At 42.8% G+C, this 16,084-nt stretch overlaps 1 protein-coding gene across 1 annotated transcript in view; it reads right to left on the reverse strand.

The window, feature by feature from the left end:
* LOC115146012 (A-kinase anchor protein 6) overlaps positions 1–16,084 on the reverse strand; it is a 183,005-nt gene that overhangs the window by 29,422 nt on the left and 137,499 nt on the right. The window contains 2 exon segments of the mRNA XM_029687753.2: positions 10,788–11,003; positions 14,414–14,560. Coding sequence (XP_029543613.2) covers positions 10,788–11,003; positions 14,414–14,560 — 363 coding nt within the window.

Genomic DNA, 16,084 nt, shown 5'->3' on the forward strand with positions numbered 1-16,084 from the left:
GCTAACCACATTAGAGGGGCTGTCTGATTGCGTAGCTTCACATGTGAGAGAAGCGCCAAACGCAGCGTTAGATTCTCATCAGGTCTTAATGGGGAGCAGACAGGTGACGGCGCTGGAACGACACACTCATTACTGGACACGCACACCGGACGGACCCACCCAGCGTTTTTAGTTTTGAACATACCTCTGGTGTCTGACCAGTTTGAATAGCCCCCTATTACATTGACAGTCTCTCATAAATACCCTAATTGATAGCATTATTATCATGTTGAGGTTATTTGTTTGCCTTCTCACATTAGTGGGGATGAATGGGTGTTATTCATAAGGTATTAGCTACGTCCTCTTGAACATCCTCACAGCTTGATCTTTATTTTCCTGGATGAAGGTTATAACGTGGGATCCACTGCTAGTTGAATGTGTTTAAGCGTTTTGGTTGGGTGCGTTTTTCGTTTTTTAAGTGTGGCGGTAATCGTGTTATGAAGATTAGATGGGAGATGGTTAATGCTTTGTGATGCACCCAGAAGAAACTCTCCAAGAGGATAATCAGGTAAAGATCCTGAATAGAGTAATACTGTATTTTGGACATCACTGCATCAGACATGGGGACCAGTTCACGTGTTATTTGTGTTGACATTCGCCATATTCCAACCGAGTATTGCTCTAGAAACATTCAAATGATTTTCAGGTTCAAATTGTACCATAATATTGTGTATAATCACACAAAAAATAATGATTTTGATATACAGTGCATTCAGAAAGTATTCAGGCCCCTTGACTTTTTCCACATTTTGTTACGTTACAGCCTTACTCTGAATAGCTTTTTTCTCATCAATCTACACACAATACCCCATAATGACAAAGCAAAAACAAGTTTTTAGAAAAATGTGCAAATGTATTACATTTTCTTAACTGAAATATCACAATTACATAAGTACTCAGACCCTTTACTCAGTACTTTGTTGAAGCACGTTTGGAAGTGATTACAGCCTCGAGTCTTCTTGGGTAAGATGCTACAAGATTGGCACATCTGTATTTGGGGAGTTTCTCCCATTTTTCTCTGCAGATCCTCTCAAGCTCTGTCATGTTGGATAGGGAGCGTTGCTGCACAGCTATGTTTAGGTCTCTCCAGAGATGTTCGATTGGGTTCTCCAGAGATGTTCGATTGGGTTCAAGTCCGGGCTCTGGCTGAGCCACTCAAGGACATTCAGAGACTTGTCCCGAAGCCACTCCTACATTGTCTTGGCTGTGCGCATAGGGTCGTTGTCCTGTTGGAAGGTGAACTTTCGCAACAATCTGTCGTTCTGAGCGCTCTGGAGCAGGTTTTCATTAAGGATCTCCCTGTATTTTGCTCTGTTCATCTTTCCCTTAATCCTGACTAGTCTCCTAGTTCCTGCCGCTGAAAAGCATCCCCACAGCATGATGCTGCCACCACTATGCTTCACCGTAGGGATGGTGCAAGGTTTCCTCCAGACATGACGCTTGCGATTCAGGCCAAAGAGTTCAATCTTGGTTTCATCAGACCAATCTTGTTTCTCATGGTCTGATTGTCCTTTAAGTGCCTTTTGGCAAACTCCAAGTGGGCTGTTATGTGCCTTTTACTGAGGAGTGGGCTCCGTCTGGCCACTCTACCATAAAGGCCTGATTGGTAGAGATGGATGTCCTTCTGGAAGGTTCTCCCATCTCAACAGAGGAACTCTGGAGCTCTTTCAGAGTGACCATCGGGTTCTGGGTCACCTCCCTGGCCAAGGCCCTTCTCACCCGATTGCAAAGTTTGCCAGCTCTAGGAAGAGTCTTGGGGGTTCCAAATTAATCCATTTAAGAAAGATGGAGGCCACTGTGTTCTTGGGGACCTTCAATTCTGCAGAAATGTTTTGGTACCCTTCCCCAGATCTGTGCCTCGACACAATCTACGGACAATTTCTTCGACCTCATGGCTTGGTTTTTGCTCTGACATGCACTGTCAACTGTTAGACCTGATATAGACAGGTGTGTGCCTTTCCAAATCATGTCCAATCAATTTACCACAGGTGGACTCCAAACAAGTTGTAGAAACATCTCAAGGATGATCAATCGAAACCGGATGCACCTGAGTTCAATTTCGAGACTCGTAGCACAGGGTTTGAATAGTTATGTAAATAAGGTATTTCTGTTTTTATTTGTAATAAATGAGCAACATTTTCTAAAAACCTGTTTTCGCTTTGTCATTATGAGGTATTGTGTGGAGATAAATGTGGGGGAAAAATCATTATATGAATTTTAGAATAAGGCTGTAAAATAACTAAATGTGGATCTGAATACTTCCGAATGCATTGTATACTGTATACTGTTCATTCTCCTTGTATTGTTCCCAACTCACACCACAGATACTTGCTGTGTGTCGAGAGTAGTCTCGTCTAGAGAACTACAGAACTGAACTGTATGTATCTGACTGACAGCCTCTACTCCAGAGAACTACAGAACTGAACTGTATGTATCTGACTGACAGCCTCTACTCCAGAGAACTACAGAACTGAACTGTATGTATCTGACTGACAGCCTCTACTCTAGAGAACTACAGAACTGAACTGTATGTATCTGACTGACAGCCTCTACTCCAGAGAACTACAGAACTGAACTGTATGTATCTGACTGACAGCCTCTACTCTAGAGAACTACAGTACTGTATGTATCTGACTGACAGCCTCTACTCCAGAGAACTACAGAACTGAACTGTATGTATCTGACTGACAGCCTCTACTCTAGAGAACTACAGTACTGTATGTATCTGACTGACATCCTCTAGTCTAGAGAACTACAGAACTGAACTGTATGTACCGGACTGAAAGCCTCTACTCTAGAGAACTACAGAACTGAACTGTATGTACCTGACTGACTGAGCCTCTATTCTAGAGAACTACAGTACTGTACTGTATGTATCTGACTGAGAGCCTCTATTCTAGAGAACTACAGAACTGTACTGTATGTACCTGACTGACTGAGCCTCTACTCTAGAGAACTACAGTACTGTACTGTATGTATCTGACTGAGAGCCTCTATTCTAGAGAACTACAGAACTGTACTGTATGTACCTGACTGACTGTGCTTCTACTCTAGTGAACTACAGTACTGTACTGTATGTATCTGACTGACAGCCTCTACTCTAGAGAACTACAGTACTGTATGTATCTGACTGACAGCCTCTACTCTAGAGAACTACAGTACTGTACTGTATGTATCTGACTGAGAGCCTCTACTCTAGAGAACTACAGTACTGTACTGTATGTATCTGACTGACATCCTCTAGTCTAGTGAACTACAGAACTGAACTGTATGTATCTGACTGACAGCCTCTACTCTAGTGAACTACAGAACTGAACTGTATGTATCTGACTGACAGCCTCTAGTCTAGAGAACTACAGAACTGAACTGTATGTACCGGACTGACAGCCTCTAGTCTAGTGAACTACAGAACTGAACTGCATGTACCTGACTGACTGAGCCTCTAGTCTAGTGAACTACAGAACTGAACTGTATGTACCAGACTGACAGCCTCTAGTCTAGTGAACTACAGAACTGTACTGTATGTATCTGACTGACAGCCTCTATTCTAGAGAACTACAGAACTGTACTGTATGTACCTGACTGACTGAGCCTCTAGTCTAGTGAACTACAGAACTGAACTGTATGTACCGGACTGACAGCCTCTAGTCTAGTGAACTACAGAACTGAACTGCATGTACCTGACTGACTGAGCCTCTAGTCTAGTGAACTACAGAACTGAACTGTATGTACCGGACTGACAGCCTCTAGTCTAGTGAACTACAGAACTGTACTGTATGTATCTGACTGACAGCCTCTATTCTAGAGAACTACAGAACTGTACTGTATGTACCTGACTGACTGAGCCTCTAGTCTAGTGAACTACAGAACTGAACTGTATGTACCGGACTGACAGCCTCTAGTCTAGTGAACTACAGAACTGAACTGCATGTACCTGACTGACTGAGCCTCTAGTCTAGTGAACTACAGAACTGAACTGTATGTACCGGACTGACAGCCTCTAGTCTAGTGAACTACAGAACTGTACTGTATGTATCTGACTGACAGCCTCTATTCTAGAGAACTACAGAACTGTACTGTATGTACCTGACTGACTGAGCCTCTAGTCTAGTGAACTACAGAACTGAACTGCATGTACCTGACTGACTGAGCCTCTAGTCTAGTGAACTACAGAACTGAACTGTATGTACCGGACTGACAGCCTCTAGTCTAGTGAACTACAGAACTGTACTGTATGTATCTGACTGACAGCCTCTATTCTAGAGAACTACAGAACTGTACTGTATGTACCTGACTGACTGAGCCTCTAGTCTAGTGAACTACAGAACTGAACTGTATGTACCGGACTGACTGAGCCTCTAGTCTAGTGAACTACAGAACTGAACTGTATGTACCTGACTGACAGCCTCTACTCTAGAGAACTACAGAACTGAACTGTATGTACCTGACTGACAGCCTCTAGTCTAGTGAACTACAGAACTGAACTGTATGTACCGGACTGACAGCCTCTACTCTAGAGAACTACAGAACTGAACTGTATGTACCTGACTGACTGAGCTTCTACTCTAGAGAACTACAGAACTGAACTGTATGTACCTGACTGACAGCCTCTAGTCTAGTGAACTACAGAACTGAACTGTATGTACCGGACTGACAGCCTCTACTCTAGAGAACTACAGAACTGAACTGTATGTACCTGACTGACAGCCTCTAGTCTAGTGAACTACAGAACTGAACTGTATGTACCGGACTGACAGCCTCTACTCTAGAGAACTACAGAACTGAACTGTATGTACCTGACTGACAGCCTCTACTCTAGAGAACTACAGAACTGAACTGTATGTACCTGACTGACTGAGCCTCTACTCTAGAGAACTACAGAACTGGACTGTATGTACCTGACTGACAGCCTCTACTCTAGTGAACTACAGAACTGAACTGTATGTACCTGACTGACAGCCTCTAGTCTAGAGAACTACCGAACTGTACTGTATGTACCTGACTGACAGCCTCTACTCTAGAGAACTACAGAACTGAACTGTATGTATCTGACTGACAGCCTCTACTCTAGTGAACTACAGAACTGAACTGTATGTATCTGACTGACAGCCTCTACTCTAGAGAACTACAGTACTGAACTGTATGTACCTGACTGACTGAGTTCTGCCTCCTGCTGAGATGTGTTCAGCCCAACTGTAATGGGGCCAAGTCTGGATATTGAATCCATTTACAGCAGAATTGCCCAAAACAGATAGATGATCATTAAATGGTCCTCTTTCTCTTTTTATTTTGTATTTGTATCTCTTTTTCTATTTAGTGCCATGGCTCCTCTGTCCATACACATTGCAGTTATCAATATTTTAATCTTTTTTCCTCCGGCGTTTTCTCAAGAAATCAATGCTTCCCCTCTGTGCAGTGTGACATCTTATCAAAAGAAAAGTCTTCTTTTATAAAGTGTTATTTCTCTCAGCGTTGACTCCGTATATATTTAAGGTTTCTTCCCTCTATCGCTAGTAGTCACTCAGCAGGATGAAAGCAATCTCAACTCCACAACCTGTGTTGTGACACGGCCTGATTAATATCCTGTGTTGTTCCTCAAGCTTTTTAAGTCAAATAATACTTTCTTAGAGATTTGCTTGAGTCAAAATAGCTTTATTTTATTTATTTTCTCAAGCATTAGTTTAATTACAAATATATATATACAGTATTACTGTACTTGAAGTGAAAACCAGACACTCAAAGCTGCCTGTTTTGGAGTATTTGACACTAGGCACAGGTACAGTAACTCCCAAAATAAAGAAAACACTTGAGTAAATTAGGGATAAGTATATTGAAAGCAGGTGCTTACACACAGGTGTAGTTCCTAAGTTAAAGACATGCTCTGGTACTTTGGCGAATAGTAAGTATTTTTGAAACCTCCCGTTTTGGCCTGGATGTGTCAATGTGTGGTTCATACATTAATAATATATGAGCAGAATAACTGTATGACCTCAATTAGCCACAAAATCCCTGGATTGGAAGCTGTGCAGCGCCATTTTACCTACATTTACCCCCAGACACCTGGGCCAGACACCTGGGCCAGACACCTAGCAATTCGAGTTTCAGCTAATGAGCTTCAGCGCTACGTCATTTAAGTGACAGCTAGCAAGACACACACACAGCAGAGCCAGAGAGAGAACAATGATGCGGTGCACATATCTACACTTTTGTCTCGTGGGCGCTACATTCAGAACTACTGGGCTAAAAAGTGTAAAAAAATACCGGAGAACATCTTTAATTAAAGAATCAACACCCATCATGCTTAGGGTCATGTATAAAAATGCCCAGTTGCCCATTATTTTGGCTACCATGGCTAGAAGAAGAGATCTCATTGACTTTGAAAGAGGGGTCTCGAAGGAGCATAGGGCATTTAAAGGGTGTGTGTGTGATGGAATTGTTAGTGGAGGAATGGTATCACATCCCTCCAATAGAGTTCTAGACACTTGTAGAATCTAGGCCAAGGTGCATTAAAGCTGTTCTGGCTCGTGATGGCCCAACGCCCTATTATGACACTATGTTGGTGTTTCCTTGATCTGTGATGATATATGATATATGATAATTCACACCTTCATTCTTCATACCTACAGTAGCAGTCCTCAGAGCACCTAGGCCTCTAGTACAGGGATATTCAACCTGGGGTCCGTTAACCTCTAGTGCAGGGGGTCTGCGGAAAAATATTATCGTGTATATACAGTGCATTCGGAAAGTATTCAGACCCATGGACTTTTTACACATTTTGTTTCGTTACAGCCTTATTCTAAAATGGATTAAAAAACGTTTTTCCCTCATCAGTCTACACACAATACCCCACAATGGCAAAGCAAAAACAGTTTTTTTTTTTTTTTTTTTACATTTTAGCAAAACAGAAATACCTTATTTACATAAAAATTCAGACCCTTTGCTATGAGACTCGAAATTGAGCTCAGGTGCATCCCGAGAACCTTCCAGAAGGACAACCATCTATGCAGCTCTCTACCAATCAGGTCTTTATGGTAGAGTGGCCAGACGGAAGCCACTTCTCAGTAAAAGGCACATGACAGCCCGCTTGGAGTTTGTCAAGCGTTATGTCTGGAGGAAACCTTGCACAATCCCTATGGTGAAGCATGGTGGTGGCAGCATCATGCTGTAGGGATGTTTTTCAGAGGCAGGGACTAGGAGACTAATCAGGATCGAGGAAAAAGTACAGAGAGATCCTTGATGACAACCTGCTCCAGAGTGCTCAGACTGTGGTTGAAGGTTAATCTTCCAACAGGACAATGACCCTAAGCATACAGCCAAGACAATGCAGGAGTGGCTTCGGGACAAGTCTCTGAATGTCCTCGAGTGGCCCAGCCAGAGCCTGGACTTGAATTCGATCGAAAATCTCCTGAGACCTGAAGATAGCTGTGCAGCGATGCTCCCCATCTAACATGACAGAGCTTGAGAGGATCTGTAGAGAAGAATGGGGTAAATTCCCCAAATACAGGTGTGCCAAGCTCTTGTAGCGTCATGCCCAAGAAGACTTGAGGCTGTAATCACTGCCAAAGTTGCTTCAACAAAGTACAGAGTAAAGGGTCTGAATACTTACAGTACCAGTCAAAAGTTTGGACAGACCATTCACGTTTTTTTCTTCTTTTTTAAATATTTTCTGCATTGTAGAATAATAGTGAAGACATCAAACTATTAAATAACAGATATGGAATAATGTAGTAACCAAAAAAGTGTTAAACCATTAAAATATATTTTATATGAGATTTTTCAAAGTAGCCAACCTTTGCCTTGATGACAGCTTTGCACATTTTCTTAACCAGCTTCACGAGGTAGTCACCTGGAATGCATTTCAATTAACAGGTGCGCTTGGTTCAAAGTTAATTTGTGGAATTTCTTTCCTTCTTAATGAGTTTGAGCCAATCAGTTGTGTTGTCACAAGGAAGGGGTGATATACAGAAGATATCCCTATTTGGTAAAATACCAAGTACGTATTATGGCAAGAACAGCTCAAATAAGCAAAGAGAAACAAGTCCATCATTAATTTAAGACATGAAGGTCAATGAATCCAGAACATTTCAAGAACTTTGCAAAAACAGAAGAAAAAAAATAAATAAACATCTCTAAAACCATCATGTGTTTTGATGAAACTGGCTCTCATGAGGACCACCACTGTAAAGGAAGACCCAGAGTTACCTCTGATGCAGGGGAGGGGATAAGTTCATTAGTAGAGTTACCAGCCTCAGAAATTGTAGCCAAAATATATGCGTCACAGAGTTCAAGTAACATACACATCTCATCATCAACTGTTCAGAGGAGACTGCGTGAATCAGGCGTGAATCAGGTCTTCATGGCCGAATTGCTGCAAAGAAACCACTACTAAAGAACACCAATAAAAATAAGAGACTTGCTTGGTCCAAGAAACACGAGCAATGGTCCTTTGTCTGATGAGTCCAAATTTGATATTTTTGGTTCCAACCGCCGTGTCTTTGCGAGACGCAAAGTAGGTGAACGGATGATCTCTGCATGTGTAGTTCCCACCGTGAAGCATGGAGAAGGAGGTATGATGGTGTGGGGGTGCTTTGGTGGTGACAATTCAAGGCACACTTAACAAGAATGGCTACCACAACATTCTGCAGCAATACGCCATCCCATCTGGTTTGCGCTTAGTTGGACTATCATTGGTTTTTCAACAGGACACTGACCCAACAGACCTCCAGGCTGTGTAAGGGCTATTTGACCAAGAAGGAGAGTGATGGAGTGCTGCATCAGATGACCTGGCCTCCACAATCACCCGACCTCAACCCAATTGTTTGGGGTTTTAGGCTGGGTTTCTGTACACCACTTTTTTGACATCAGCTGATGTAAGAAGGGCTTTACAAATACATTTGATTGATACATTTGATTGAATTGAGATGGTTTGGGATGAATTGGAACACAGAGTGAAGGTAAAGCAGCCAACAAGTGCTCAGCATATGTGGGAACTCCTTCAAGTCAGCATTCCTCATGAAGCTTGTTGAGAGAATGCCAAGAGTGCGCAAAGCTGTCATCAAGGCAAAGGGTGGCTACTTTGAATCATCTCAAATATAAAATATATTTTGATTTTGTTCAACACTTTTTTGGTTACTACATGATTCTATGTGTTATTTCATAGTGTTGATGTCTTCACTATTATCCTACAATGCAGAAAATAGTCAAATAAAGCAAAACCCTTGAATGAGTAGGTGTGTCCAAACCTTTGACTGGTACTGTATGAAAATGTGATATTTAATTCTACAAAAAAAAAAATGTAATAACCTGATTTTGCTTTGTCATTATGGGATATTTTGTGTTGATTGATGAGATTTTTTATAATGATTTTTTATTCATTTTGAATAAGACTGTAACTTAACAACAACATGTGGAAAAAGTCAAGGGGTCTGAATATTTTCCAAATGCACTGTATTTAAAAAAAGAAGTGGTAGAAAAGAAGAAAATATCTTCTAACGATGTCAACTTTATTTCTCAACTCCTAATATTGAGCAATTTACACTCATTCGAGCCAATTACACTCACTGGAGTATCTGACATAGTCTTTGAAAAAGCACCAGTGAGTACCCATCGCGGCAAGTGCCGCTGGCTGCTGGTAAGCTTTCTTGACTTGGACATAAGGTTTTTGCCAATGTAACAAGTGTTGAATTTCATGTAATATAATTACGCAAAATCAGAATAGTTCCCATGTCTGATATTAGTGTACATTATTTTTGTTGTTGTGAGTGCCCCTTGTAAATGGTGCTCACGTCTTCTCCTTCTCTATTGTCCCTCTTAAACATCCCATGCACCCCCTTACCTCTTCCCTTTCTACTGTATCCCTGTGGAAGTGGTGGGCTACTGTAAAATTGTCCCTTGAAAATCATTACCATTATCAATACGTTAAAACACTTCTCAATGAGTTTATATGGTCATTGACAGTGTATTATATTGGTCTCCCACCATTCTGTTGTGATATATATGCACATCAGTCATCTAGCTACTGTACTTTTCTCTGTACGTGTCGTCATTGGGCTGGCATGGCTATTCATGTCCCCTTTCGTTGTTCATTTGAACTTTGCAGAGAGGTACAAGGGCGGCACAGCATTTGTTTCTGGAAGTTTTTCCTGTCATTATCTGAGAGGAAAAGATCAAGACCAACCCTGACCCTTCGGTCATCTCCACCGGTCACACCAACACATGGTTAACCTTTGTTAAACCAGTTCAACAGCTGTATTAGTCGACATATCGTTTGGAGATGCAGTACCTTTCTAGCTAATAGTTAGCTATGTTAGCGCTTATACTTACTATACCCCAGTATAATGTGGGGAGGGCAAAATAATGAAACACCATCTACCAAGTTCATTTTAAAATGCTGATTACTTCGCATTGCCCTCATCATTCACCTGATGACAAGACGAGGACAAATGTTTTGGGCTGACGCATGATGGGGGTCCCTGGGTCGCTGATTTGCTTGGGGTCCCTGGGAAAGAAAAGGTTGAAGACCCCTTCCGTAGTAGTCAGTGTCTTTCTAAAGGAGCGCAGACCAGGTGAAAGTTAGACCCAGATCAGTAGTAGTGTTATGACAGTGTTATGCCCAGGGGGCCTTCATCTACTTTGGATGTGTGTGTGTGTGTGTGTGTGTGTGTGTGTGTGTGTGTGTGTGTGTGTGTGTGTGTGTGTGTGTGTGTGTGTGTGTGTGTGTGTGTGTGTGTGCAGTGCTCAGTCTCTACCTTGAAGTGCTGCAGCTGGGTGGAGGCATGCAGGTCCTGCTCTGCTTCCTGCCTCAGACAGGAGTTGAAGATGAACAGCTCTGTGTCTCTCAGCCACACCTTCAGATCCTTGATCCTGCCCTCCAGCCGGCCCAGCAGGCTGCTGGTATGAGGGGACAGGGCAGAGCGAGGGTCCTGGGATGGGCTGGTGCTCCCCACAGACTCCCCCAGGATCTTCTGAGGAGGCCAAGAGGAGAGGAGGAAGGAGAGTTAGAGACTGTGACAGTATGTACAATCATTTCAGAGCGGTACAGAGTACTGTTGTATCAATATACTGACAGCAGGTGGGAAATATACTGCAACATTATTGTGATCTGATAGCCCTCTCCGTTTGACACTTCTTTCCCTCCTGGCAATGCGACATTCTAGCAAAAAGCTCATGAAGTTGTCTATTTCAATAAGCAAATAAATGTGCAGATGTTGTTACTATCAACAAGTCTCAAACAGGGCTGATCATACCACGATTATTGCTACGTTCTAAAGATGAAGGCGGCTAATTCTGGACGTATTTTCAGTACAGCCGTATATTCCGTGTTGCCTCTCAGAGAATCACACAGAAAGGAGTAGATAACAATCAGAAGCACAAATACCCTCCAACGATTTCCCAAATAGGACTCTGCTGAGCAATTTCCCCCTCCTTCTATAACAGAGCAAACAGCACCACGCTGTGTATAGCCCCAGCCTGACAGACACTGGCTGTGACCAAAATAGCACCCTATACCCTACATAGCGCACTACTTTTGACCAGTGCCCTGGTCATAAGTAGGGCACTATGAAGGGTATAGGGTGCCACTTGGGACCCGGCCACTGACATGTGAGTGAGTTCCCACCTGCCTGGGAAATGAGAGCTACGCTATAGCTACTTTTGGAGCCAGAGTGTCTGAGTCTCACACACACACACACACACACACACACACACACACACACACACACACACACACACACACACACACACACACACACACACACACACACACACACAGGGGTTGAACTCTGTATGCAGAGGAGCCCAATTGTAGAGTGGCAAAACACTCCATTATCCAATTAATACACACACTGGTTGGTTTAATTGGCAGTCCTTTGTGTTGGTGCTGTGTGCTGGTGGATGTTTTGCAAGCTGTAATGGAAACAGATGTGATTATGAGTGAGTGAGTCAGCAATGAAGTGGCCATTTTGGGGCTAGATCGCTGGCTGGCTGCACCCATTAAACACTGTGTGTGTTGATCCTCCATTACAGCTCTTTCTTTATTAGCCTCCACACCTGTGTGGCTGTCAGAGAACGTGTTAACGGCCGACCAGAGTCTATGACTAGACGGGTTTGACTTGCATGTTTTAGAGTCACTGTGAGAAACCAATGATCACTTAATACTACAGTGGTGTGATGTGAAATGATGGAGTAGGAAGTGAAAAATAGGAGAGGACACCTAGCTTTAAGATATTGTCAGTGAGGTGATATGAGTCACACATATCCCTAAACAATTCCACTGATTGGGATTTTAAATATTGATTCCAATAGCGTTCGACTTTGATTATCTGTACCTCACAACTCCATAAGTGTCCTTTGGGCTTACTGAAGTGGCTGCCTCCCAGCAAAGAGCATTGTATTTGTTCCCTCCCTTAAAAGGAATCCCTCCCTGACATTCTCTCTCTCTCATTCTGTTTCATTTTCTCTTCCCTCTCCTCTCCTCATTTCAATATCGATAATTTGAAAGCACCCAATGAACTCCAGATATAGCCATTGTTTTTGCCCTGCGATGAACAGAGCTCTGCAGAGAGAGAGAGAGGTGAATCCAAATGCCCTTGGAGGGTCAGGGATACAAAAAAAGGAATTTATTGCCACTTTATTTTGTTCTGGAACAGTTTGCAATCATAAATTCTTCATAAGCAGAATACTTCAGAGAATGGTCTGTCTTCATAAATATATACGACAGAGGACATCAATTTCATTTAATTCACAATTTGTGTCAGCACAGCAGATGCCAATGCCTGACTTGATAGGGTTGTTTAATATGCAATTGAGACGGCGTAATGTGCAGTGCAGGGAGCAGAAATTCGCAGATTAAACTCCCCGCACCACTGCCATTTCATTCTAGCGGCTCTCTGCCCGATGCCACTCACCACAGACCAAAGAAATATTCCTTCGCTAAACAGAACTTTGTTTATGCATGAGCATCCTGTTCAAAACGTCACACATTTATTTGGGATCTCAGTAGAACTTTAATCAGCGCTGATTGCTGTGGTGGAAGAGAAAACGTGTTCGTTTTGTTGTTTAATTTCCAAACGGCGTCTCTTTAGCTTGGGAAAGGAATACATATGTTTATCTAGCTGAAACCAAGCCACTCACACACACACACACACACACACACACACACACACACACACAGAGTCATTTCTTCTATGCGACAGTACGCATTGTTTTACGTCTATGTATTCATGTGTTATAGCGAAAATATGTCTTGGAACTCACACATGACAGAAATGACAGCAGGAACATGTTTGAGTTGTTGGCATCTTGATAATTCTATGTTGTTGGATCTGTGCATGTCTGCGTCCTAATGGTACCTTGTTTCCCATGAAGTCCATAGTCCCTATGGGCCCCTGGTCAAAAGTAATTCCCTACATAGGGAATAGGGTGCCGTTTGGGATGCAGCCCATGTGGATATGAGAGGGTGGATATGAGCAGAAGCTGCTTGGGGTACTACTGGGACAGGGATACGTCCTGGTAATTGAGAGACCAGCAATTATATTTCTCATGTTCAGAGATTAGATGAACAGTGATTAACCTAAAATTAGCCTCTAAGAGCAACAGTTGAACCCCAGTCGGTCCGATAAGGATCAACAAGCCAGCCATACCGTACCATTAACAGGATCATCAAGACTAGAGCAGGCAGGCGTCTCCGATCCGATACCATCTCCTGCTTCCCTGGCTGATATCCAAGATGGAGATATAGCTGAGCTGCCCCCCTCTAAGCAGGGCGGTGGGGGTGGATGGTGGGGGGTAGACAAGGCAGGGTACCTAGCTACTGTACTGTATTTGGTGTAGTGTTCATGTGTTGCATAGATAAGAGGGTTTGGGGGTGGAAGAAGGAGCCCCAGGCCTGTTCATCATTTCAGAGGCGTAGCAGCAAGGCTTTATCCTGATTCACTCACTTCAATTGAGCTGCTAGCCAGCTCCATCTCCACAGGGTTCCCTGCTAACCGAGAGAGGGCCAGCATCCAAAATGGCACCCTATTCCCGATATAGTGCACTATTTTTGACCAGAACCCTGCACTATATAGGAAATAGGGTGCCATTTGAGACACAGACAGACTCTCAGGTGGGATATTGACCCGCATTAGTGCACTGGAGTCTGAACGGGACTGACTGGGGGACAGGCAGGGTGGGGGCCTGGGGCGCGTTCCTTTTGCTTTTACCTAAAAACAGCAGAACAACTGTTTTATTTATGCAGATAACAATGAGCTCCCAACAAGAAGGTTATATCATCATTTTGACCCATTCTGTCTCTTTTTCTGGATCCGGAGTATTAACAGTACAGAAGGTGGAGTAGTGTTACGGTGTGTGTGTGTGTGTGTGTGTGTGTGTTCACCTGCAGCTGGTCCCACTTCTGTGTCATGGCATTGACTCGCTCGTCGAAGTCCGGGGGGAGCTGTGCTCCGCTCCTCCGCAGGCTCTCGGCCCAGCCCAGGAGGTGTGTCTTCTTAGGGTGCCACATACTCATCTCTACACTGTTCCCCTGGGGACAGACACATGAGAGAGAGAACCGGGTGAGACATTGAGGGACACTGTCTGCACACTACAGGACGTACTGTGGAGGAGAGATACACAGCACTGACTACTTTCATGTCATCTAGTGCATTGCGGAGCACAGAGACACACACACAGAGACGTGGGTGAGAGTACATTTTAACCGGCCTAATTTCCACCATTCATACAGAAACCGGTACCTGCGAAAAGCTAGTTAATTGCAGGGAAAGATGTCCGTTGTGAAAAGGCTATTTACTATTTGAGACACAATTGGCACACATTGGAGTACATAGTGTATTGTAGAGTTGCTCACAATCCCCAGCACGGACTATGTCATTCATTAAACTGATGAGCACAGCAGTGCAGCCCCCTGCTGCACACAAAGGCAAACAGACATTTCAAATAAAAAAGCTCTGATATTTTGTGCCATAAACTGAGAGTGTCTCTCTCTCTCTCTCTCTCTCTCTTGGTCTGTGTTTATATCTCCACCAACAAGGAATCTTACTCAGAGAAGGAAATCAGAGAAATTGTTTCAACAGCATTACAACTGCACGAAACTCATATTTAGTGTAAATAAACTATAATAATATAATATAATAATAACATTCTAAGATGGAATATGTTTTCGGAACTGACATTTTCATTTAAATGGCTGAAGAAAAGCTTACTGTAACAGTAGGAAATTGACACTCTTCAATCTCACATATTTTTGGTTAATTTCTCTCTTTCCCCTCCCGTTTCATTTTCTGCATCAATAGCTACTTGATTCTAGTTTTCGGTTGTCATTTATCATTACAGCCCAGCCACATTTAAATATTTAAATGTACTCCTGTTTTTTTCCTTTTTTTTAACTGTCGTCAGTCCAGAAACCATTTTTCATTGTCGCTTTTTTTTGTTGTTGATGGAGATGGTATCACACTTCCTCTGAAGCCATTCATCCCTTTCAGATTTTTAATAGCGCCGCATGTAAAAGTAAATGTGTTACCATCTAACTATCAGGAAATGATCCAATTTATTTGTTGACAGCAAATATTGATTTTCCGAGTCTTCTTTTGTTTAAAAATGGCACATCATTGATCGAAAGTCAAAACATTACAGGAGAATAAAGTAGATAAGTGATTAAAATGCATGAGATCCAGAACTTTGAGATTAATGCTGAGAAGGATCTTTGATCAAATACACTGAACGCACTGGTGAGTTGTAGCCTCCAGTCTCTGTCTGAGCTAGAATAGCCAAGGATCTGCATACTTTAACTTTGTGAAATAGCTCTGGTAGGATCATAGGATGAAGTTATGAAACATGTAATATAGTACGCCTGTGCAATTGCTGTCATGATGTGAAAATATACTCCATTTTGTTTGTGTTGAACACAACATTGAAGGCCATTTTCATGACTTGGTGCTGGATGAAGACGAGCTTTAAGAAAATAGTGTCTAACTTAGTTGGAGTGACGGGTCTATGAGGGGTTGAGAGAAAGAGAGGAGAGGGGGCGTGGTGGAATGAAGTGGGGGGT

The sequence above is a fragment of the Oncorhynchus nerka genome, linkage group LG18 (assembly GCF_034236695.1).
Source record: "Oncorhynchus nerka isolate Pitt River linkage group LG18, Oner_Uvic_2.0, whole genome shotgun sequence".
NCBI lineage: Eukaryota > Metazoa > Chordata > Actinopteri > Salmoniformes > Salmonidae > Oncorhynchus > Oncorhynchus nerka.